Genomic DNA, 24,572 nt, shown 5'->3' with positions numbered 1-24,572 from the left:
CTCTATCAGGTAGAGGTCATAGAGGTGGATAAACTAAGAGAGTCACCGTATGAAATATGCCTCCATGTAGTCTAAAGGTATCACAACGATGCACATACTACATATACACAGAACACAGCTACTCCCAGCAGCTTGTTGCATTAACAACCAGAACGTTGACGAGTTTACAACATGTACCCTAACCACAAGTCCCATTATTAATGTAACCTTAGTATAGGTTTACCAGACATCCCCAGTTTCAGGGGTCAGTCCCTGTTTTCAGTGACCTGTCCCCAGCCACTGCTGTCCCAGGCTATGTCCCCGGTTTCAACTGTGTCCATAGACGAGAAGATCCAAAATGGAACATGGGAAAAAATGAATGCTCTGACAAGACGTCTTCCTCCAGTCGCGTGAGCACTGTTCAAATGGACTTAGACTTACGGGTTAATTGGACTTAGAGGTAAACAATCTTTAGAATAATATTATAATAGCAGCAGGATGTACCAAAAGTTTAGTTTTGGTTCAAAAGTCTTCCACTCAAAATGGGTAGGCTGCTATTTATATCCGGTTTACATAGGCTCTGGTGAAGACAAGTAAACTTGAAAGTAGATGATGATCCTAAAACCATATCTTTTCTAAAACCACTTACCATATACTGTAGTATTCATTCAGCATGAACTGTGGCATTTTCCATTTCAAACTCTTCCCCAAATCTTGTGGAATGTATCTGGTGTAAGGAGGAGGCCTTAGTTTGGGTGAAGTGTCTGACACCAGTTTATCACAGCTGATTTTACGGATCTTCTTGATCTCAACTACTTTTTTGCGGTTTTTAAAGCCTTTATTATATAGGACAGAGAGGAAATGGGGTGAGAGAGAGACATGCAGCAAAAGGCACCCGCGGCCCCCCAACCGATCTTTTTTTAAATAAAAGGGTCCTATGTTGCCCAGTCTGTTATTTTTTTTTAACAGGCAAATAGGCCTATGTAGTACCTAACAGTGCCCCCTAACCCTGACCCTAATGGTAACCCCTAACCCAACAAAATGCTAAATTAAACCCGCAGAGGCTTATGCGACCAGGGAACAGAGGGATGACCCCGTCCAACCTTGCTCCTGGACAGTGGAAGTGTAGTGGAACTGGAGTTTCTACCTGCTGTTGTTTTGCAGGGGACATGTGTTATTGTACCAGACTTCATGGTTTATAGCAATACTTACCATACAGCAATGGTTATCAAACTTTTTCAATAATCTACCCTGTTTGAAATGTTTTAGCAAAGTACCCCCGATCCCCTTTTGCTAAAAAAAAGTGTAAAGATGTACAATTCAGTGCTGCTCCATCAGGCTGATTTACTAAAAAACAAAACTGAAAGACACCAGTTGCATTTGAAAAGTTTAGAATCCATCAGTGAATTAATTCATCATTAGAACTATTTTAGGAATGATTCATAACTGATCAGCAAACTGAATTAAAACAAATCTCAAGCACTCCCTGCAGTACCCCAACGTTCCCCTAGGGGTAGTATCTCCATTTGAGAAACAGTTTCCATCCAAGTGAATGGATACGCCAAATTGAACAGGCATGGCAAGCAGACAGTTTTTCATGCCAGCCCTTTACATTTTAAATCATAACTAACAAAACATAATTATATTTAGAAAACTTTTTATTACATAAAAAACAGTTAAAAATTATTTACAATTATACCAGACAGCTGATTTCAAGGATGTGTTATGTTACATCATGTGCCCATATGATCTTGTAATTTGTGCAGAAAACCTTTTCAATCTTTATAGAGGAAGAAAACAAATCTATATTTATCTTACTGGAGTGTTAATAAATTAAACTGATTGCAATACTCACAGAATGTCTAAATCATTATTTCAGTTAAATCAATATTCTGCCACCACAGCAAAATTATCAAACTGAGCAAATTCAAAAGAGCCTGTTCCTATGGCAGCCCAGCCATTCTTTGGTGTCAGCACCACAGCGTTCTGCCACAGTGGGTATCCATTCAGCTGCCCTGACGCATACTGACCCTACAGGAGAGAGGGACCAGTGACAGGTTACTACATACAAAGGAGATCAGAATTAGAGAACACAATATTAATACTTGATTTATTTTGGAAATATTGTTAATTGTTATTGTTCACAATTGATAGAATATCCACTGCGTATATTCCACTGTACTAGCATGATTTTAAAATGACCAAGGCACTTCAACAAAAACCTTTATTTAGAGACAAAAACAGTGAGTAAAATTAGAGAACAGTAACCATTGTGTCAGAAGAGAAGATTTCAACAATGTTTTCTTCTCTAGGATTCAAAAATGAACAGGAAGTGTGTTGACCTTAAGTCATTAACATTGTTGTTTATTATTTAAAGGGTTAATTAATGCCTGTTTCTGTTAAGAAATACAGTTAAACCAGTTTGTTTGCTGAATTAATATTTTTTATTCATCGCGTCATACCACGACGTCACTTCCGGTTCAGTCATTTCCGGTATTACTTCCTGCTTCCGGTTTCGCGCTCGCTACCGCGGACATCGCGTTGCTATGTTAAAGTCTCTACAGCGCCACAAAAAAGCCTACATGGATGTTGTCTGTTCAGGCTAATCCTTCCTTGTCCATATATAAAGCATAAAAGAGGCAACGCTGTAAGTTTATTTATATAGGATTTCATTTACATTTTTCATGACTTGCACAAGTTAAAGCCATGCTAACAGCTTACCTCAGTGCAATACAGCAAGGTGTAATTGTAACTATGAACAGTGTAATGTGTTATGTAATATGTGTACATATGTTGATTATTTTTGTATTGTTTATTTGCAGTTTTCACAACATGTTAATGAGGAAGTGTGACAGTAAACGGTCAAACTACTACGACTCTGTCTTCATTGGCTGTGGTTTAACTTGGTGTTAAGTCAGCATTGCAACACCCTGCACGAGAACACTACAGTGAAAAGGCGGCTTTTAATGCTTCTACGTGGTCAAAATGGCAACAGGCGGCAAGTCATCAGCATCCAGCATTAGGAGCAGCAATACATCTGCATCATCAGCAAGCGTGGCCCAGGCCCGAGCTAAAGCAGAAGCTGCTAAGGTGAGAGCACAATATGCTAGCCAAGAAGCTAAACTAAAAATGGAAAAGGCTCGAAAGCAGTTGGAAACAACAAGAATTGACCCAGAATTGGAAGTGCTACATACACAACACTACAACACTACATGGAGAAGCTGATGCAGCTGTGGTTGAGGCACAGGTGCTAGAGGACGCTGAAGAAATACAGGTTGGAGCTAAAAAGGGAAAATCACAATCAGAAGATGTCAAAATTGAACGCACCAGTGAATACGTAAGATCTCAAAAGGCCCTTCATATTCCACACCTACTTAGTGCTTCCCTATTTCGATCAGAATCACACGACAGCGTCATAACATGGGATCCACCAGAGGTAGGCATCTCACAACCACAACCTACCACAACCAAGCCAAAGTTGGGAAAAGCTGAACACATGCATGTACCTGCACTAAACCTCAATGGTCCAACTAAAGTTTAGAAGTTTGAAGTAGAAAAGACAAACCCGACAATGAACGTACACGCCCAGTCATATATACCTCAACATATTCCACCAGCCAACACACCATCTCCAGTTGAGCCTTTGGCACAGTATCTGGCACGACGAGACCTCATCACTTCAGGACTGTACCAATTTGACGATAAGCCAGAGAATTACCGCATATGTCATTCTTCACTCAGCAATGCAGCTGTCGAAGTTCACCTCAAAGCAACCCAAGAGCTGGATCTTATGACTAAATGGCTGGGAAAGGAATCTGGTGAACAGGTGAAACGCATACGCTCAGTGCACGTCAAATACCCCAATCTGGCGTTACAGAAAGCATGGGAAAGACTACGTGAGTGCTATGCCGCGCCAAAAATCATTGAAAAGTCACTGTTTGATCGGTTGGACAGTTTTCCTCGGATTTCTGCCAAAGACCACACCAAATTACGTGAACTCTGGGATTTGCTCATGGAGATCCAAGGCGCTAAGGAGGATGGCTATCTCACTGGTTTAGCCTACCTGGACACATCACATGGAATTAGACCAATTTTAGACAAGATTCCATTTGGGCTTCAAGAAAATGGGTGTCTTCTGGGTCACGGTACAAAGAGGAGAACCATGGTCGCTTCCCTCCCTTTCAGTTCTTCTGCACCTTTTTTTGCGATGAGGCGAAGAAGCGAAACGACCCTAGCTTCATGCATCAAGGTGGCACCACAACACCCACAAAACCAGAGAGACCTTTTGCGAAGAACTTTAACACCAACAAACCCATCTCAGTACACAAAACAGATATTTCAGCAACTCATGATGACCCTAATAAGAACTGCCCATTACACAATAAACCCCATCCGCTCAAGAAATGCAGAACATTCAGAAACAAACTCCTTGATGAGAAAAAGGCATTCCTCAAGGAGAAAGTCATATGTTTCATATGCTGTTCTTCAAGCACCCACCTAGCTAAAGACTGCAAGTCCTCTGTGAAGTGTTCTGAATGTGAAAGCACCTTTCATGAATCAGCCATGCAAATATATCATGGCCCATCATGTGCCCATCACCTCAAAGCTTCAAGGCTCCTTCACCGCTACAAGAGAACGGCGGGGAGGGAGAAGATCATTCTAACACAGCCATCATTGGAACAAGCTGCACAGAAGTTTGTGGTCCAGGTCAGTGGAACCGTTCATGTTCATAGATTTGCCTAGCAAATATATACCCCAAAGACTCCAAAGACAAGGCCATCAAAGCCTATGTGATTCTGGACGACCAGAGTAATCGTTCATTGGCAAGGCCAGAGTTCTTCGAACTGTTCAATGTGGAGAGTAAGCCATTCTCATATCACCTTTAGAACTTGCTCTGGCATCCCAGAAACATCTGGAAAACATCTGGCAAAAGAGCAGAAGGATTTCAGATTGAGTCATTGGATGGCAAGGTTCTTATCTCTCTCCCACCTCTCATTGAGTGTCATGAGATCCCGAACAATCGGACAGAGATTCCAACACCAAATGCAGTTCTGCACCAGCCTCATCTTAATCACCTTGCGCATCCCAGAGCTGGACCCACAAGCAAAAAAACTCCTGCTGCTCGGAAGAGATGTCCTCAGGGCACACAAAGTTAGGCAGCGGGTCAACGGACCACACAACGCCCCCTTTGCCCAACGTCTGGACCTGGGCTGGGTAGTAGTAGGAGAAATATGCTTGGGTAATGTACATAAGCCAACTGTCAATCTGTTCAAGACCAATGTGCTGGAAAGTGGTCGCCATTCACTTTTCCAACCCTGCACAAGCTTCATGCATGTCAAGGAGATGCAGCAGATCATTAACAGGCCTGGCAGGGCGACTGAAAGGATGCTGGGACAGACGGTGTTCAACCGAACAGAGAACGACAACAAACTTGCTCCATCGGTGGAAGATATCATCTTCTTAAAGATAATGGACACAAACGTGTACAGAGATGATGCTAAAAGTTGGGTTGCACCTCTACCATTTAGAGAACCACGTCAGCGTCTGCCAAACAACAAAGAGCAGGCATTCAAGCGGTTCACATCTCTGCAACGCACTCTAAAAAGAAACCCTGTGATGCAAGAACAGTATGTGAAGTTCATGGAAAAGATCTTTGCTAATGGACATGCGGAGGTAGCGCCACCACTGGGAGAAGATGAAGAGTGTTGGTATCTCCCAACATTTGGCGTCTACCACACACAAAAACCCTATCAGATCAGGGTGGTCTTTGATTCCAGTGCTCAGTACACTGGTGTCTCCCTAAATGATGTGCTTCTTTTGTGTTGAGGCCACAGCTTTGAATGACTTCAGCACATCTGCTCCCACAGGACATCACTAGTTTCTCACACTGCTCTGGTTTGACCTTGGTCCATTCTGACTCAGTCTCTTCCACAGTTCACTAACTGGAGTGGGTTTCTTAGAGAATCTTTGGAAAACCCTTGTCGACAAAGTAATGTCTCAGAAACCCACTCCAGTTAGTGAACTGTGGAAGAGACTGTGTCAGAATGGACCAAGATCAAACCAGAGCAGTGTGAGAAACTACTAACTTCATAAATAATAATGATGATTATATACTTTACTTGCAGCTTATATATAGTAAATTTTTGCACATTTTCTGTTTGCAAAATTCCACTCACCACACAACTGTATATTTTACTCTATATTGTAATTCTTTTCGATTTCTCTTATATTTTTGTAAACTTTCTGCTTACTACGCGAGTGTTATTTCTGGTACAGCTGAAACTTGAATTTCCTGTGGGATCAATAAAGGTTTTACCCATCTTATCTTTGTATCATAAACAACCGTCACTGCAGGTCCATTCTGTTCCTACAGAGCTGAGCAACCAGCAAAGCCTGAGTCAGTCTATGGAGACTGGAAACAATAGTTTATGTTCTGCTCAATCAATCAAAGCTTTCAGCTCTCAATAGGACTTTGACTAAATTATTTTACTTGTTACTTAACTTGCATCTAGAATTAGGATTGAAATCAAATGGAATCTAATATATCTCAAAGTGAGCACTCACATTACTTCTATGTATTTGGATTCAGTCAAGCTGCTTTTCTCACTGATCTTCAATAAACATTTTTACATTACAGCCCAAGGCTTGAAAAGGGCACATAACAGAGTGTCAGTACAAAACATTTCCAAACATTTAGAACCTTGAGGTTCCACTTACTTCCACAGTAAGTGATAAGGTGTGCCAGCCATATGCCCGGGTACCAGACTGTCCCTCTGCAAGTACAGTCTGCCCAGCTGTTGAAAAAAGAAGAGAACAAAACAGTGTGACACATACAAGAGGTGTTGCAATGACACCAAGTCCATCATGTATAGGTCTGTACAACTTTTCTTTTAAATATTTGTTTGACACCTTGTGGAGATGACTTCTTTTATTTCCACTTTCGTTAAAGCACAAATCTGGGGTGGTCGGTGGCTCAGTGGTCAGTGCAGTCGCCCCATGTAAAGAGGCTGAAGGTCCTTTTTTCTGCATGCCCCCCCATTTCCTGTCAGTCCTATATAATAATGGCATGAAAAACTGCCCAAAAAAAAATTAAATAAAGAATCCGGAGATACGCTGTACTTTTGTTATTGTCAACAAATTTCATGAAAGTACCAAAACCAACAAGGAAAAATACATGACTGGAAACCTCCTATCGCACCAACAGTGATTACCGGCATTTTAAAGCAAGGTTGGGCACTATACAACAATGCCATAAAAGTCTGGTGATGTTCTATTGTTAAAATGAAAGGACAAATACTGTATATAAAGATAGATGGATTATTGACAGCTCCCAAAAAGTGTAGCCAAAACATCCAGACCGCCCCTGGTGGCTGGCTGCAATATATCATAAGTCCCCTCCATGTTAGAAGATGGCACATGGGCTAAACTAAAAAAGTTAAGTTACACCTTAAATAAGTTTTTCTCAAAAGGTGGAATCTGTCAGTTAACTTTTTTCGTTTTTATTAGGCTGCAGCTATCGGATCTTTTTGTAATGGAGTATTCTACCGATTATTCCATCGATTAATCAAGTAATCGGATAAAAAAAAAAAAAAATTGCGTGAAAAATTTATAATTTTGCTTAAAATGTATTATAATTTGCGTTAATTCGCAAAAATGTCTGGGGTTGGCCTAATTGGTGTAGTAGTGTGTGTGTGTCTGTGCGTGCGTGAAGGGGGGGGGGCAATACACTCGAGATTTACCATAAAGAAGTTTACTATTTAAAGCTACGGTCTACATTCTGAAAATCAGTTGAGCCTCTGAAACAGTACGTATTATCTTCCTGTTTCTCCGTAACTATGGAAACCGCCCTCCTTAAACCAAAACAGCGGCTCCAAGTGGCGTTAACAACGGGCTGCTTTGGGCTCAGATGCTGAAGCGCAAAGCATCAGCGTCTGAGCTTCAGCGTCATGGGAGTTTGATGACGTGATTTCCCTACCCAATCCCTCCTGCACTGAATAGTTACAAAATTACACTGCATTTTTGGTGTTACAGTAGGAAGATGTGGAGACGTGTCACCCATTTTATATACAGTCTATGGTATGAACAATGGGCTCTGAGCTGAGACAGAAAGTCAGACAGTACTGAGAGACGGACAAACCCATTTGACGTTGACTTGGTCTTTTTGTGGGATTTGTTGACAATAACAAAAACAGAATGTAACCTGCTAAATTCTTTAAATGTGTTCCAAAAACCTGAGAACTTTTTTCCACAGAGATATTTCTTAATTTTTTTCCCCCATAATAAAACATGTAGGGTATCAGAGGGTGATACTGACCGAGATCATTGGTAACTTTGTATGTGCCATCTGCAAATACCCAGAAGAAGACTCCTTTTGCGCTGCGGACTGACTGGCCTCCTTTATCCACCCTGGCTGCTATGAACACACCACCAGTCTTAACGCTCTCCAGGAAGACATCACATGTAACCGTCAGGTTCTGCCTGTAACATAACATTGTGTTGCTATATTGGAGAGAAATCTTTCCCGCTCCTGGATTATAGACAGTGAGGTTTGCATGTACAGTGCATCCGGAAAGTATTCACAGCGTTTCACTTTTTCCAAATTTTATTACGTTACAGCCTTATTCCAAATTGTATTAAATTGATGATCTCCGTCCTCAAAATTCTACACATAATGCCCCATTATGACCACGTGAAAAAAGTTTTCTTGAGAGTTTTGAAAAATGTATTAAAATTAAAAAACAAAAAAATCACATTTACGTAAGTATTCACAGCCTTTACCATGATGCTCAAAATTGAGCTCAGGTGCATCCTGTTTCCACTGACCATCCTTGAGATGTTTCTACAGCTTAAATGGAGTCCACCTGTGGTAAATCCAGTTGATTAGACAAGATTTGGAAAGGCACACACCTGTCTATATAAGGTCCCACAGTTGACTGCATGTCAGAGCGCAAACACCAAGCATGAAGTCAAAGGAATTGTCTGTAGACCTCAGAGACAAAATTGTCTCGAGGTACAAATCTGGGGAAGGATACAGAAAAATATCTGCTGCTTTGAATGTCCCAATGAGCACAGTGGCCTCCATCATTCGTAAATGGAAGAAGTTTGGAACCACGAGGACTCTTCCTAGAGCTGGCCGGCCGTCTAAATTGAGCAATCGGGGGAGAAGGGCGTTGGTCAGGGAAGTGACCAAGAACCCGATGGTCACTATGTCAGAGCTCCAGCGTTCCTCCGTGAAGAGAGGAGAACCTTGCAGAAGGACAACCATCTCTGCAGCAATCCACCAATCAGGCCTGTATGGCAGAGTGGCCAGGCGAAAGCCACTCCTTAGTAAAAGGCACAAGGCAGCCCGTCTGGAATTTGCCAAAAGGCACCTGAAGGACTCTCAGACTATGAGAAACAAAATGATCTGGTCTGATGAGACAAAGATTGAACTCTTTGGTGTGAATGCCAGGCGTCATGTTTGGAGGAAACCAGGCACTGCTCATCACAAGGCCAATACCATCCCTACAGTCAAGCATGGTGGTGGCAGCATCATGCTATGGGGATGTTTTTCAGCAGCAGGAACTGGCAGACTAGTAAGGATAGAGGGAAAGATGAATGCAGCAATGTACAGTGACATCCTGGATGAAAACCTGCTCCAGAGTGCTCTTGACCTCAGACTAGGGCGACGGTTCATTTTTCAGCAGGACAACGACCCCAAGCACACAGCCAAGATCTCAAAGGAGTGGCTTCAGGAACACTCTGTGAATGTCCTGGAGTGGCCCAGCCAGAGCCCAGACTTGAATCCGATTGAACATCTCTGGAGAGATCTGAAAATGGCTGTGCACAGACGTCTCCCATCCAACCTGATAGAGCTTGAGAGGTACTGCAAAGAAGAATGGGCAAAACTGCCTGACTAAAGAGAGGTGTGCCAAGCTTTTGGCATCATATTCAGAAAAACTTGAGGCTGTAGAGGCTGCCAAAGGTGGTTCTACAAAGTATTAAGCAAAGGCTGTGAATACTTATGTAAATATGATATCTTTGTTTTTTAATTTTAATACATTTTCAAAACTCTCAAGAAAACTTTTTTCACGTGGTCATAATGGGGCATCATGTGTAGAATTTTGAGGACAGAGATTAATTTAATACAATTCGGAATAAGGCTGTAACGTAATAAAATATGGAAAAAGTGAAACGCTGTGAATACTTTCCGGATGCACTGTATGTGCCAAATCATATTCTCACTGGGACACCAGTGTTGAAAATGAACACTAGGAGGTACTTTAAGGTACCGTCACCTCACCATTGATAGTCTCCTATCACACTGATGGTCTGGTCAGCATCAGTCGCCCATGTGATGGGTCTCTCAATTAAAACCTGTCTTAAGGTGAAGACGTGAGGTCCAGGGTCAGTCATGTTGATGTAGTACTCAAACACCCCTGTCTGGTCAGCAAAGTGTGGAGCCTCTGAGAAAGGAGGGTTTCCTACAACAGGTCAGATACAGAGATGGAGGAGATGGATGAATATTTTTATTATTATAACTAGACAAGCTAGCTATCCAGCCATGTCACTGGCCCCAAATTAAGATCAAGATTTTCGGCCTGAAGTAATGTCAGTGAGTTGAATGAACAGCGAACAGGTTGTGAGATGATTTCTTATGTGATTCAAAGGAAGTTCAGCTTGCGTGTTACAGTCTCCATCCTGTGGTGTTCAGAGTATGCAGCACTGAAGGACTACACTCAGGGGCAAATTCACAAAGAATGGATTCCGGCTGCTGAGAGCACCATGAATCGCGCATCACTTACATCCACTATCTTCCCCGCCCAACCCCTATCTGTCCTGGGGATACTCACAAACCCCCGGCTGAGCACCGCAGTGTTAGAGTTCACCCCGGTGGACGAGAGGGTCGCCTCCTTACACCTGCGGGTGGTGGAGGAAAACTCTGACTGTTGTTTGTGCGTATGCACCGAACACCCTGGGCAACGCTGGAGACACCTGGAGAGGCGTGATTGGCAGGAACGGCCTCCCTGATCTAAATCCGAGCGGTCGTCTCTTATCAGACTTCTGTCCCTGTCAGGGATTGTCTATAACAAAAACCATGTTCGAACATAAGGATGCTCATCAGTGTTGAGGTGGTTTAGGGTCATCTGGTAAGAATGCCCCCTGGTCACCTCCTTAGGGAGGTGTTCCAGGCACGTCCAGCTGGGAGGAGGCCTCGGGGAAGACCCAGGACCAGGTGGAGAGATTATATCTCCACACTGGCCTGGGAACGCCTCTGGACCCCCCAGTTAGAGCTGGTTAATGTGGCCCGGGAAAGGGAAGTTTGGGGTCCCCTGCTGGAGCTGCTGCCCCGCGACCCGACCCCGGATAAGAGGTTGAAGATGAGCGAGTGAAATCAATGTAAAAAAAATAAAAATTGTGATCGTGATTTTACTGTAAAATTAAGATATATTTTTGCCATATCGCCCACCCCTAGGTCAGTTTTTTTAATACCCTAACCCACACAAATATATTAATCAACCACCTGAACCTAATAATTTCACTAACCTTAACCTTAGACCTAATCTTTTTCAATAAGACTGTTTTTACAATAAAGGTTATTTGCATAGAAAGGGGCTCTAAACGTATCCAACTTGCTTAAATATGTGCAAACAGCACTTATTTGTGCAGGTTTAGCAGATGAAAAACACTGTGTAATCCTTTGAGAATTTGCCCCTTAGTATTGTAAATAAGATGTTAGCTTGTTAATGTGTTGCTAGAACATTTTCAATGGAGGCACATTCATTTAGAAGAGTGAACAGACAGTTTCACTGGAACTACTTAGTATAATACATTTTAATGGACACTACAGCCAATGGAGTATTGGCCCAGCCCATGGTATAAGCCATACTTACGAACATTAAAGTTGTCCTTGTAGACTTTAGGGAAGCGAGCAGAGGGGGGTGAGCAAGGGTAAATGCCTTTCTGTCCTGTCGTTATTGTGGTTAATGTGTAAACCTCATCTTCCGCCAGGTTTAAGGTGAATGATCCATCTAAAAGCTGAAATCAGCATCAACATGTAAAACATAGAACCGTTAAAGTTGTTACTTGGTGCCAAAACTTCTTGCAGGAAGAATCTCTTTCTCCTCTTTTACCTTCAGGGGAGTGAGTTTCTCAAAGAAGGAGGGCTTTTTGGTCTTGAAGTTAAACTGTGACCTCCATACTTGGAGTTCCTTAATGGAGGCCTAGGAAAAATAAATAACCTAGAATAAAACAAAAGAATCACCAACTTATTTTAAATAGAGTGATGAAGACCTCAGATGAACTTACAAAAGATCCCTTCAGCTGGAAAGTTGCATTCTGGGATGTCACATTGAAGGGAGGGAGTGGAGGTCTTATGCACACTGAATGATCGTGAGTCTATAAAGGAAATGGTCAGTCTGTTATTGTGAAACCATATTCAGTACCTTTGCTCCTTTGTTAGCACAACTAAATCCACAGCAGCTTCAAACATGACAGCAAAGCTTCATGTCCACACTCTGAAACTGGAGTTTGAATATGCTGTACAGCTACACCCTCAAGATCTTTTTAAATAATCGATTCAAATCATAGAACCAGAAGATGAATACACTTGAAGCAAAAAGTAAAATCCAAAATAGAACAGCCTAACTTGCCATAGTTTCTATAACAATAGTGAGGTTTTCTTTCCCGTCGGTCAGAGCTACATAACTTCCACCTTTTGCCAGATGTCCAACAGTTTGCAGGTAGGTCCATCCTGGCTGAGTGAACTGTGTAGTGTGAGCTAAAAGGAAAAGAATACAGTGAAATACTGTAACACTTGTTTATTCATCCAACTGTTAATGTGAAAGAGTTTAAAAAACAGCACTGATTGTTGGGGCTCTTAAAGAAATGACAAAGACCCCACAGTTGTCCACGTTCTATCTAAGTCTCTCCCAAATGTATCAAAAATAAATCGACACTCAAAAGTTGCAGTCGCTTTTCATTTCACTTAAATATAGGTTAACTGTAATGAGGTACACAGGTTTCAGGTTACTCAATGCTGTTTCAGAAAATACAGAAAAGCCACTACAAAAAAAGGCAAAACAAAAAACGTGTCAAAGAAATTGTGGCAAATAGCCAATACCCTCATGACCTTGAATAGCAGAGCTTGTTATTTTTTTCCACACAATACTGCCTCCCTCTATTTTTGAGCTACACAACTGAAAGTTATTCTAAAGTCATTTGAAAATATAGTATCTTTGTAACCTTTTAAATAAGTTTCACCTGTGATCCAGATAGGGGACTCCACTACATAGTTGCCGCTCCAGGGCTCGTCAGCTGTCATCAGACCGTCTCTGCCGAATGGCAGATCCTCGTAGTAGCTAGCCACCAGGTTCCAGGAGATGGTGCTGGAATTAAAATCATAGCCAGCAACTTAACCATGGCTTTCCCTGCAATCAGTCACCATGGTGTCTGATTGTTGCCTGGCATCACCAGACTAATCACAAATGCATATTAGTCTGATTCATTCTTGATTTCCAAGGGGTGTCATCAACGGTGCAGATCCGAATGTTTCTGGAACTAGATAGACCTACAACCAGTCAGAGCCATGAAATGTGACCTACAACCAATCAGAGCCATGAAACATGACCTTTTGCATGCCTTAAACGTGAAATATTTTCTCTGATATAAACTGATATAAAACTGGGTCATTAAAAAATATATTTCTTTTTAATTAAGCTTGTGATGAAATTCAATTTATCACAAAGTATTACATATGTATGTACTCACGCTGTCATGAGGCCGTTGACATAGTTCTGGTTGAGGATGCGAGCCCAGCAGCCTCCGCCCACCTCGTCATTGAAAGTGCTGTAGTCCTCTGACGACCACAGCTTCTTCTGTGTCTTCAGGGCCTCCTTCACTGTGGTAGTTCCGGGGTAGTGGGCCCTGAATGTCACACATGCAACACACAAGGTCAAGGTCAGTATGAGAAGAGTTAACAGAGGTCTACATGTAGGTGTCAGATTTTGAAGATCTGAGGTGATGGAAGCCAGCCACCCCCATACATGGTTGATCAACAAATAAAAACTGTCTTCATGGCTTATTTGATGTATTTTCATGCCGAAAAAGAACATGGAGTCCATTTTGCTGAACACATGAAATACATTTGCACCTCTGCTACACTTTAAACTTTCATTGTATACTCATGGGCCCTCCTTTTGTGTTTTACCCAACAGAACACAGACACTGAGACCAGCAGTTCCATGAAGTAATGTCTGATGTGTTGTGTGTGTCATTCAGTGGGATGGTGCAAAGCCTGAGCCTGACCTGGAGGACATTGGTGTCCTGTCTGGATAAAATCAAGGCCTTCAGTGGTATGAAGAGCCTTGTGCCCGCTTTATTTGGACTCTTTTTCTTCTCAATTTGGACTGATATGCTACTCAACAGACCTCATGCAGAAATGTTTTTTCATTCATGATGGGCAGAAGACTATTCCCAAAAACAAGCTGCTCTCTTGAGAATGTTATAGACTGGTTGAAGTTATATAGATGTCCTGGAGTATTTGTCTGTATCCCAGCAGGCATCCGTTGATAATGCCAGATGTGGAAACAAATAAATGTAAAATTGTTTTATGTGCTTGTTGTAATGTGTTACATAGTATATCAAGTTATACAAAGTTACCATTTGAAACAACTTTATTAAACTGCTTTTGTTCAGCATTTAGCAATTCTGTCTGTCCTAGTCAATTTACTAATGTTGGACAAACTCTATTAAATTAAGTTGGACCCAACACTAGTAAATAAATTTGGCCTCGCAGAATGAGTAAATGCTGAAAGAAAGCCTATTAATTACATGGATATTCTTTCCATGTTTTCAAAGAGTTCTTTTTTTTGAGTAACCAAGGTAACTTTGTATTGGTCTATTTTGGTAATTTACATAAACTTAAAGTGTGATTAATAGTATACTACTAATCTAATAAACATATATTAATATGTCTATTTAGAGTATGCCCAAAGTGTTGTAATGCTATTGTTGTAAACAAAGTGTATTTTGATGTCACTGCAAGTACATTAAAGTATGTCTGAAAATACATTGCAGTAGTAGGTTTATAGTTTAAGTATATTTAAAGTAGTCCCATTTTAGTACAGTAAAGTACACTAAGCACACTGAAAGTTGAACTTTTATACAACTTCTGTACAACTAAAGTCTACTGGGTACAAATGAGCTGTTCCATTTTAACACACTTTAAATATACTGATTATTAGACTGGCTGCTAGTACTACTAATATTTAGTATATATCAGTATACTTTTTTTGCTTGGGTTTCATCAAGTTAGAGACACATTGTGATAACAAGCTGGTGTTACGCCCAGTGGCGACAGAAGCTGTGCATGCAGACATCATGCCCAGAGTATGATCCTACCCTATAACGTCTACAGCTCTGCTGAGCTCGGGATCTAGCAGCAGAGACAGGGCAATGGGCTCCCACAGGTTGTCACTGGCTATGATCCTGACACTCTCCAGACCACTCTTATCCAGAGTGTACCGCAGCAGCTAGTACAGTCAGTCACACAGGAAGACAGAGAGCAGAGAAAGACACAGACTTTAAAGTATTTGCTACGACCATGTAAAACTGGAACTTTGGAAACAAAGAACACTGAATTTTAAGCTGCATTAATTGATTATTTGGCTAGTTGGGGGCAGTCCAACAAGCGGAAACACATCTTACATATTATCATCTTGTTAAAGCAACATAGTAATAGGGAGAATGGTGCCTCCGTCGTTCCCAAACACAGACTGCCTGTTCTCGCACTATGGAACTTTGACGAGCTGGTCGGATCTCCCAGGAGAGGTGCGGAACACTTTACAGCACCTTCCCTGATTTTGGTGAAACAGGGTAATATTTTATAGAGAAAATGTTTTCTAATTTTCCTTCCGATGTCTTCTGGCTGCTCTGCCTCCACTCTCTGTGCTAAAGTAAAGCTAAGAGCTAACGGCTAACCACATCGTTCATCAGCTTGTTAGCTCAGCCAGCTGTACTGCCAGGACTGGGAGCTCAGAGCACCAGGGGAGTGCTGGTGTTACACCGCTAGCACAGGGGCTTTGGTAAGCTGGGGACCAGCACCGGTGTAGAGACAGAACCAAAGACAGAGGAGTGGGTAATAGAGGCTGCTGAACCCAGTCCTATGGACATCACTGCAGAGGGCAAGAGACGGAAGAAGGGGAAGCTCAAAAGAGAAAAAGGAGAGGGTGACCAAGCAAGTGGCTGCCGAGACAAGAGTAAATCTCAGAGTGGATTTTAGTCGTTGGCGTGAGCTTTGCAAAATAAAAGGAAAAGACAGGCAGCAAGCTGGACTTCTTGCTGTTAGACTAGCAAGTTATATTAGCTTGCTTATTATGTATTGTGTTGTTGCACTTGCTTGATGTTTAGCTGTTAGCAAAGTTGACCACTCATTAGTTTCTGATCATGAGTAATATAGTCATAACTAATGCATGTGTCCAGCAGCCCATACTTACCACAGTGGTGTATAAAAGAATTAAAAATTGCCAATACTAGTGCTGCTTTAAGTTGATATGTTTGCAAACAGTTTGCGTGACTATTTACACAACTAGCAGACACAGAGCAACATTAGTATTTAGGGCTTAATGACATAAAGCTTATAGTAGCTTGTAACCTTTACTGCTTCAGCTTCCTGTCTGTGGTGGGAAAGCACAGAGGGAGACAACTCTGGAGCTAACCTCCGTCACTCCACTCAGCAGACAGGTAGACAAGACACGGGGAAACCTCCGCGGGTTTGGAGGAGCTGTAGCATTTATTTGTGCTAAAAACTGCAGACTATATCCACTGTACATTCACCTGATGTAGCTAATCTTGCTCTGATCGCTTTCTCGTCCGTACACTTAGTATCTAGTAGCAGTCACTCTCTCTCCTCGCATCAGCAGTGTCCCCATTAGGACATCCATTCCAAACCGACCTTGGTAAAGCTGGCACCAATATTCAACTCCGTGAATATTTGATGCGAAATATTCAAAGGAGAGTATTTCCCATTTTCGTTTCTTTTATTCATCACAGACCCAATGTGTAAATACAGATGTACCGATATCAGTGTGTTTTGCTGAATATTACTAACCTTATATGGACATGATATGCTGGCCTGGCTCAGATTACAGAAAATAAATGCCATAGAACTTTTTCTCTTATGGAAAAAGAACATAAACTAATTTAAGGGTTTTGGAGGGCTAAATTACGTTGTATCAGATCGGTGCATATCTGCTTACTAGCATTTTAGGCTGTATTGATACTAGTATCAGTATCGGGAAAACTATGTGTAAAGGCCTTTAGCCTAGTCGGAGTGGGTCTCCGTAAAAATCCCATCCCTGACAAATGTACACATACGGTATTCCATGAGAAAAAGCAGAGATGCAAAGATGGATATCGCAATTTTAGGAATGGTTACTGGATAAGGAAACTGAAAGTAGATTGTGATTTTTTGTGTCCAGCCTTAGTGATTATTGACCGCGGGTTTGTCACTATGAGTAACATCTTTCACATTACATAGTCATTTGATCCTCTGTTAACAAAAATGTATTCATTAGTGCAGCTTTAGCACCACTTACTGTAGGAAATAATGCAACATTGTATTTTTTACATGATGGCAGCAATATATCGTAAGGTTGAATACATTGAAATGATAAATAGTAAATATGGCATGCTTGATAGAAAAACACTTTCCCATTTACATAGATAAACATTAGCATGCACGGATGCAGCTTATCAAGTTAGTCTATGATTTAAGTGTCTCTTTTCACTCTTTAAATCCAACAGAAAAACAGCCCCAAGCATTCAGCTTTGATCCAGCACTGCAGGAAGCTTTATGGCATTTCACCATCTGTCCGTCATATGTTTAGTCAATCAGTTGTCAATCTGTCCTTCAGTGAACTCACAGGACAAGGCTAAAAGCCCATGCCTTTACATTGTAATTGCACTGCAATTGAGTCAAATGAGTGATTATACTGTAAGAATTTTGATATGGTGCCACTTGTGGCATCAAGCCAGCTGTACTTACCCAATCACCTCAACAGACTCATTAAGGTAGGGGTCAACGATCATAGAGTTAGCGATGCTCCAATCACCGTCTGCTGCGATGATGCCAACGCCTGTTAGACCGACTTTATCCAGCGTGTTCCGGAGCACCTTGGCAACAAAGACATGCTCTCAGAGGAACCCAGCTTTTATTATCTATTCAAATTATGTCAACCACCAAGAGTCAAACTGCGTGTGTCACACAGCTCAATGTTGGTGGCTGTTTTTCTCCTTTCATTTACATTTCAAGCTAAGCTTACCCATAACGCACATTTCTCAGTCAGATCAATGACACGTCCTTGGAAGATGGCTTACCTTGATGTATTTGCTGTCATAGCTTCGCTCATTCCAAATCTAAATAGATGAAAGTGGATTTTAGATACATTGCAAACATGTCCAGGGTCACCTGGAAGCAACACTCTATGTTCTCCTTTTTCATATATGCTACTGCATTGAGTTAAAGTTGAATCGTGTGACAGCCCCTACATTTACCTGGAATATTGGCAATATCTATATGGCTGCACACCTGAAATGCTAATATTAATAATCCTTCATTGTACAGGGGACCTGTGATCTCACAACTACAATAACCATGTTAAAGTTGAAGCAGAAAGTTGGATAGATGTTTCCAACAAACAGTCTGGTAACAGTTTTACCTCTCCCCTTTGTTTTCACTACAAAATAACTTTGTTAACCATCCGATCATCTCACTGCTTGTGGTGGTCACCGTGTTTCCAGATCTCAGCTATTAACCCGTTGAGTACAATGTTATTAGTGAAAATGTAGGAATATTGGTTTAACTTATTAAAAAAATACCCAAGATGCACCTTAACCACATACTAGCATTCTAATTAGCAAGCAAACTTGTATTGTTTTTTGAGGATTGATATAATCCTCATTATGGTTTTAACTGCATTGAAATAGCATGAACCTCATACAACGCACCACACAACAAAGTTGCATATACTGTATAAAGAGCATAAAGGCAGCATAGCATGGAGCCTAAACCAGTATGGCATTCAAAGTAAATACACACCCCAACATACTGAATGTCCAGGTCATGGTACTGCTTGGCCCCGAGGATCCAGTTCACCACGTATGCTGCTGTAATGTCTGGGAAGTCATAAGGCCAGTTCTTACCATAGCCCACCCAACCAGGAAATGCCCAGGGCAAGCCTACATCAAGACAGATACATGAAGATGCACAAATATAATATCAATTTGAAAAACTAACAGCCTCAACAATACAATAATTTGTCTCAATGCAATGTAATACCATGGTTATGGTGGCACATGCAAATGCAGGGGCCAATACCTCCCGTGCACTCATCAACATTTTTTTGTTTTCATTTATTGTCTTTTGGAGCATTTATGGCCTATGACAGATTAATCAACATCATCCAGTTTGGACCTAGGGCTGCTCCATCTACACAGTTGGGTTGTCAACCCCCACCCCACAAAAAACGATATTCGGAAATAATCAATTAGTATCGGATTAGATACTAATTTCCAAAAGTATTGATACTTTTTCCATCAAAAAGTGGACAAGTTATCCACCAACTGAATCCAAGGTTTAACCCACAGAGGGGACATTTCTTCACAAATCCCTGAACTCTACAACACAAGAAAACAAACATCTGTCATATTTATATTCACCCTGCAGTTATGCGTTTTCAAAAGCTTTTCAAAAGTGTTCTTATTGATGTTGTTTGTATTGTTCTAATCTTTATTTTAAAAAATGCTACCTTTGTTTTTTCTTTTTCTCCCTGTGGAATTGAAAATAGTATCTACGGTAGTATCAAGCAGAAGAGATGGCACTGTACATCCTTACCTATGAGCGTGATATTTGGGTTCCTCTTCTTGGCCTCTTTCATCAGCCACCACTCATACCCGCGGAAGTAGTTCTCATCATTCTCATAGTGCATGTGTGATGGCTCTGTTCCATCTTGAAGAAGAAAATGTAAAGTAATGTCAAAACCATGAGAAACAAGCTTGAAGTTGAAGTTTAGGGCAGACTGACTTGATAACTCTAGAACCAAACATAAAGCAGACTGACTTGATAACTTCAGAATCAAACTTAAAGCAGACTGACTTGATAACTTCTGAATCAAACTTAAAGCAGACTGACTTGATAACCTCAGAATCAAACTTAAAGCAGACTGACTTGATATCTTCAGAATCAAACTTAAAGCAGACTGACTTGATAGGTATATAGTACAAGTATAGTGCAGCAATATAGCTGTATATTGTATGACTTCAAAAATGTAATATGGTATCACATAGAAAAATTTAAGTATAATTTGTATTTGGTACATTTTTCATTGGCATCAGATTACAATAAGGATGCATGCATTAAACAATACTGGGCATGCCACACTAAATTAACAGGTTAAAACATAAATCTAAATAATTTGTTTGAGTTGTAGTGTTAACATTACTAATAACACTCACCCGTAGTTTGAGCATCTCCTCCAATCTCCACCTTCAGGATGTGCAAAGAGGCTCCAAAGTGTGGCTGAAGACAGCAGAAAGCCTTAGTTCAAACTTACTTACCAAGTACTCTATCACCAAGTTTCTATTGAATTGTGTGGACGACTGGCATCCTGTCATACCTTAAACAAGTAGTCTAATATCTGGCTGCGGTAAGGCTCCGCATAGTTGACCAGTAAACGAGACGTCGCCTAAAGGAAACAGTACAACAATGTTCCAGAAAAAGAGACGTGAACTAGTGAGGCAGCTAACGTCAACGTGAACTCAGGTCCTCCTGCCGACAGCACCGTAACGTTACCAGGAAGTGGATGGAAACTGAGTGAACTCACCCCTCCGCCGCTCAGACCTCCAACCCCGTCAAACTCTCTGCCCAGGCCCTCTGTGTCGTCCAGCACCAAAGTCTCAGAGCAGCACAAACTCACAGACAGGCCGAGAAACACAGCTATCACCGCGGACACACCGAGCTCCATCCTGGGGCACTGACGGGCTGCTCTGTGTGCTCGGAAGGGTGCGCGCGGCTCACGCCTCTGTGCGTCACATGACGGCGCTGCTGAGCAGTCATGTGGTCTTTCTCCAGTTCACTTTTTTTTTCTTCCTGACCAGTGTCTCTGATTTTTCTTTGTTGTGGAAAGACGTACTGTTCGGTTTCCATGACAACAAAAGTAAAAAAAAAAAAAAAAAAAAAACAGAAAGAAAAATACCTAATTAGTTTATTGATCATTTTAGGAAAATATCATATTCACAAAGCCAAATTTAGTAACTCTAAACCAAGCCCCCACCACAGCGATGTCCTGGTTGATCCAATACCTAAGTGGCAAAAACTGCAGTTCCAGAGTGGCCAGTAGGAGTCGTTCGTACAATTAAACTCCAGATATACAACAACAAATATTATACAGAAAAAGTCTAATTTAAATGTACAGAAATTAATATTTAACGTAGTGAAATATATACAGGATCAAAGATTGTCTGTGGTTCAGTCTGAATTACAGAGAGGAGGTGACAGACTCTCCTAGGGACGCATTGTATAGTTTAATGACCACAGGCAGGAAAGATTTCCTGTGGCGCTCTGTGGTTCATCTGGGCGCGAGGAGTTTTCCGCTGAAGGTGCTCCTCTGCTGGGCCAGTGTGTCGTAGAGAGGGCGGGAGACATTGTCCAGGATAGACCGGAGCCTGGACAGCATCCTCCTCTCTGCCACAGTCGTCAGGGTGTCCAGCTCCTCCCCCACGACATCACCGGCATTCCTGATCAGTTTGTTCAGTCTGTTGGTGTCTGCGACCTTCAGCCCACTGCCCCAGCATGTTACAGAGAAGAAGATAGCACTCGCCACAACAGACTCATAAAACATCCTCATCATCGTCCGGCAGATGTTAAAGGACCTCAGCCTCCTCAGGAAGAAGAGTCGACTTTGGCCCTTTTTGTAGACAGCCTCTGCATTTCTAGTCCAGTTCAACTTATCACTGCAGTACAAACCCAGCTTCTTGTACTCCTCTACAGTGTCCACAGGGACCCCCTGGATGGGGGAAAACAGGTGTTTTCACCCTCCTCAGATCCACTACGAGCTCCTTTGTTTTAGTTGAGGTGCAGATTATTCAGCTCACTCCAAGTGGCAAACTTGCCCACAACAGTCCTGTATTCACTACCATCCCCCTTTCCAATACAGTCATCAGAAAACTTCTGAAGGTGGCAGGACTCCACTGCAATAGTTGAAGTCTGAGGTAAAGAGGGCTTGTTTACAAAAAACATTCTGTTTCACATCAATGCCCTTTTTTGGTCAGAGGAAATGAGGAGGAGTCAAAGTCTGACAAGATGGCTGCTCCCAGAGGCGAATATGACTGGATCAAGTTGAGGGACGGGCCCCAGCGGAGAGGCTACGTCCATTTTTTATACAGTCTCTGTTCTAAACCCTCTATTATTGCTTTTGGCAAAGAAACTGAACAGTACATCAAAACCATATTTGACTGAAAGCTGCTAAAATCATTCAGATATGCTATATTTAATGTATATATTTGGAACTCAGGCTGGCTCTGCTCTTGAATAGTATTTGTATATAATGACTCTGCTTGTATGTAATTGTTTTGTATCCAAAGATTCCAATAAAAAATGTTTCTAACCAGTGTAGCCGAAAGTGCTATTAGATATGTGTAAATAGAAATTTAAACAAAATCAAATTTTATTAAAATTGGTTCAAAATTAATCGAGTGTCTGTCATCTAGTCTTCATTTCTCACATACACTTTGTATCGTACTAGCAGACTTTTCACGTATTGTCTCCTGTCCACCTCAGATCATGCAGACTACTGTAAATTCTTAAAGCTAGCCCACCTTTCTACATTTTTTTTAAAGAACAGCAACTTGGAACAGCAACTTTACTTTGATTCACTTTGATTCAACGTATAAAATCAAAGAAAGCCCTATTGATGTATGACAGTTTATCAACTTTTACATTTGATTGATCCCCTATAAGAAAATGATTTTTTATTTTATTTTCTATTGCTTTACTTTCTCTTATTGTTCTGTTTATGTCCTTTTCTCTTTTAATGTAAGAAATGCTACGCTCAGTTCTGAAAGCAAACACTTTTGTAATTGCATTTGAGTATTCTTATTTGTATTGTATTTTGCACTTTGCAATAAAAAAAAAAGATCATGCAGACTGGTTTGTGCAAGTGGTGTAGCCGTAGTTTGTTTTCAAAGATGGCCGACCTTCTGCACCTGCGCACTTGACCTCAGACCGTGCATTAGTAAAGCCATAGACGCATCGTGGGAGTGAATAAGAGCAGTCCATGGACTTCTCCTTCACTGTGAATATGAAGTTGATATTGAATCATTAAGAGTGGTTGGATCAAATCTTATCTTTAGTGAACTCTCGCAAGTGATTCCTGCCTGGGCGGATCTGTTCAAATAAAGGTTTTGTATTTTTCATTAGTTTTTAATTTGATTTAGTTAACTTATTTTCAATTCAGTGTAGTTTCAGTGAAATTCACAAGTGTTTTTGCCAGTTTCAGTGTAGTATTTTTATGAGGTGCAGTATTCGTTTTGAGAATGAGCAGACACATGATAATCTGGGAGGAAATTCCGTCCACCATGTTGGAATCCCACACTATCAGTTACCAGGGCAACACTGCACCATAGGGTGCTACAGTATGAAGTTTGAATCACAACTAGAAACACATAGGAGACAGAATCACTGCGTCTGAACTGAGATGTGAATTGTCCCCTTCAATAAAAATACCCTAAATTATTAAAAATTGGACAATTGTTTTTTTTAGACTTCACATTCTTCACATTTTAGATTCACATCTAAACAGAAATGATTGAAATGGTGGAAAACATTCCATCTCTGCTCTCCTCCACTACAACACAAATGAAAGCATAGTTTCTTACACAGTCACTGAGGATCTAACCCAGGGGTGCCCAATCCGGCTCCTAGAGGGCCACTGCCCTGCTCTACACCTGAGTCTAATGATTTTCAAACATGTGACAAGCTTTCAGCTGCTTGATAACGAGCACATCATTAGATTAGGGAGTGTTAGAGCAGAAATCTAAAACATGAAGGACAGTGGCTCTTCAGGAGCAGGGTTGGGCAGCCCTGATCTAACCTGACTCCTGCCAGATGAATTTCGTTCCACCTTGCTTGCCTCATCCATCTGGGATCTCTTGACTGGGAAGTAATTTCAGGAAGCTGGACCTTATCAAAATTCCAGTCAACAGCGCAAAGTTACTCTTTTAACCTCGGGAGAGACCCGGGATACTGCACATCTGGAGGACTGCTCTGGAGCTGTGAATACACCTCCTTGCTGTTTCCTCGACACAAGCCGCCATCGTTGTCTGTATCACAAAGAGTCGTTTCTCCACCACGTAACATCTATAAAACCCTGCCTGGCGGTCCTGATTGGCCTGACCATTGTTTACGAAATCCCTCTGCAATGGAGTGAATCCAGATGGTTGAGTGAAGCTAGACAGAGTCAAGACGGAAGCAAGGCGGAACGAAAGTCATCGCGCAATACTCAGGTTACTGATGATCAGCAGGCTTTAAAAAAGGGCTTCAGGAGGACTTCCGACTT

General features: G+C 41.5%; 1 protein-coding gene across 2 annotated transcripts; it reads right to left on the bottom strand.

The window, feature by feature from the left end:
- Positions 1 to 1,619: 1,619 nt before the first annotated feature.
- On the bottom strand, positions 1,620 to 20,970 carry galcb (galactosylceramidase b). Of its 2 annotated transcripts, none has more exons than XM_083923859.1 (17): positions 20,841 to 20,970; positions 20,634 to 20,702; positions 20,473 to 20,536; positions 19,853 to 19,966; positions 19,058 to 19,197; positions 18,337 to 18,375; positions 18,005 to 18,132; positions 13,729 to 13,884; positions 13,222 to 13,346; positions 12,612 to 12,739; positions 12,268 to 12,357; positions 12,093 to 12,182; positions 11,853 to 11,997; positions 10,262 to 10,442; positions 8,294 to 8,457; positions 6,697 to 6,773; positions 1,620 to 2,010 (listed from the first exon to the last, which is right to left on the bottom strand). In XM_083923859.1, exons 4-17 carry the CDS (start codon positions 19,944 to 19,946, stop codon positions 1,864 to 1,866), a joined length of 1,704 nt encoding a protein of 567 aa, XP_083779985.1. In that variant the 5' UTR covers positions 19,947 to 19,966; positions 20,473 to 20,536; positions 20,634 to 20,702; positions 20,841 to 20,970; the 3' UTR covers positions 1,620 to 1,863. The 2 variants fall into 2 exon arrangements, with proteins under 2 accessions (XP_083779985.1, XP_083779984.1); XM_083923858.1 differs by lacking the exon at positions 18,005 to 18,132 and adding an exon at positions 15,361 to 15,491.
- Positions 20,971 to 24,572: the final 3,602 nt, after the last annotated feature.

This window comes from Echiichthys vipera (assembly GCF_963691815.1).
Source record: "Echiichthys vipera genome assembly, chromosome: 12".
Classification (NCBI taxonomy): Eukaryota; Metazoa; Chordata; class Actinopteri; order Perciformes; family Trachinidae; genus Echiichthys; species Echiichthys vipera.
Note: the sequence above shows the minus strand (reverse complement) of the source record. Positions and strands in the feature narration are given on the sequence as shown.

What these genes read in the sequence shown, in the direction of transcription:
- galcb (XM_083923858.1), bottom strand. Translation starts at nt 19,946, where the DNA reads ATGCACTATGAGAATGATGAGAACTACTTCCGCGGGTATGAGTGGTGG. An exon ending in GTCCCCTATCTGGATCACAG is followed by an intron (nt 12,740 to 13,221) that starts GTGAAACTTATT and finishes TTTTCCTTTTAG; the next exon opens with CTCACACTACACAGTTCACT. An exon ending in CCTTATCACTTACTGTGGAA is followed by an intron (nt 2,011 to 6,696) that starts GTAAGTGGAACC and finishes TCTCTCCTGTAG; the next exon opens with GGTCAGTATGCGTCAGGGCA.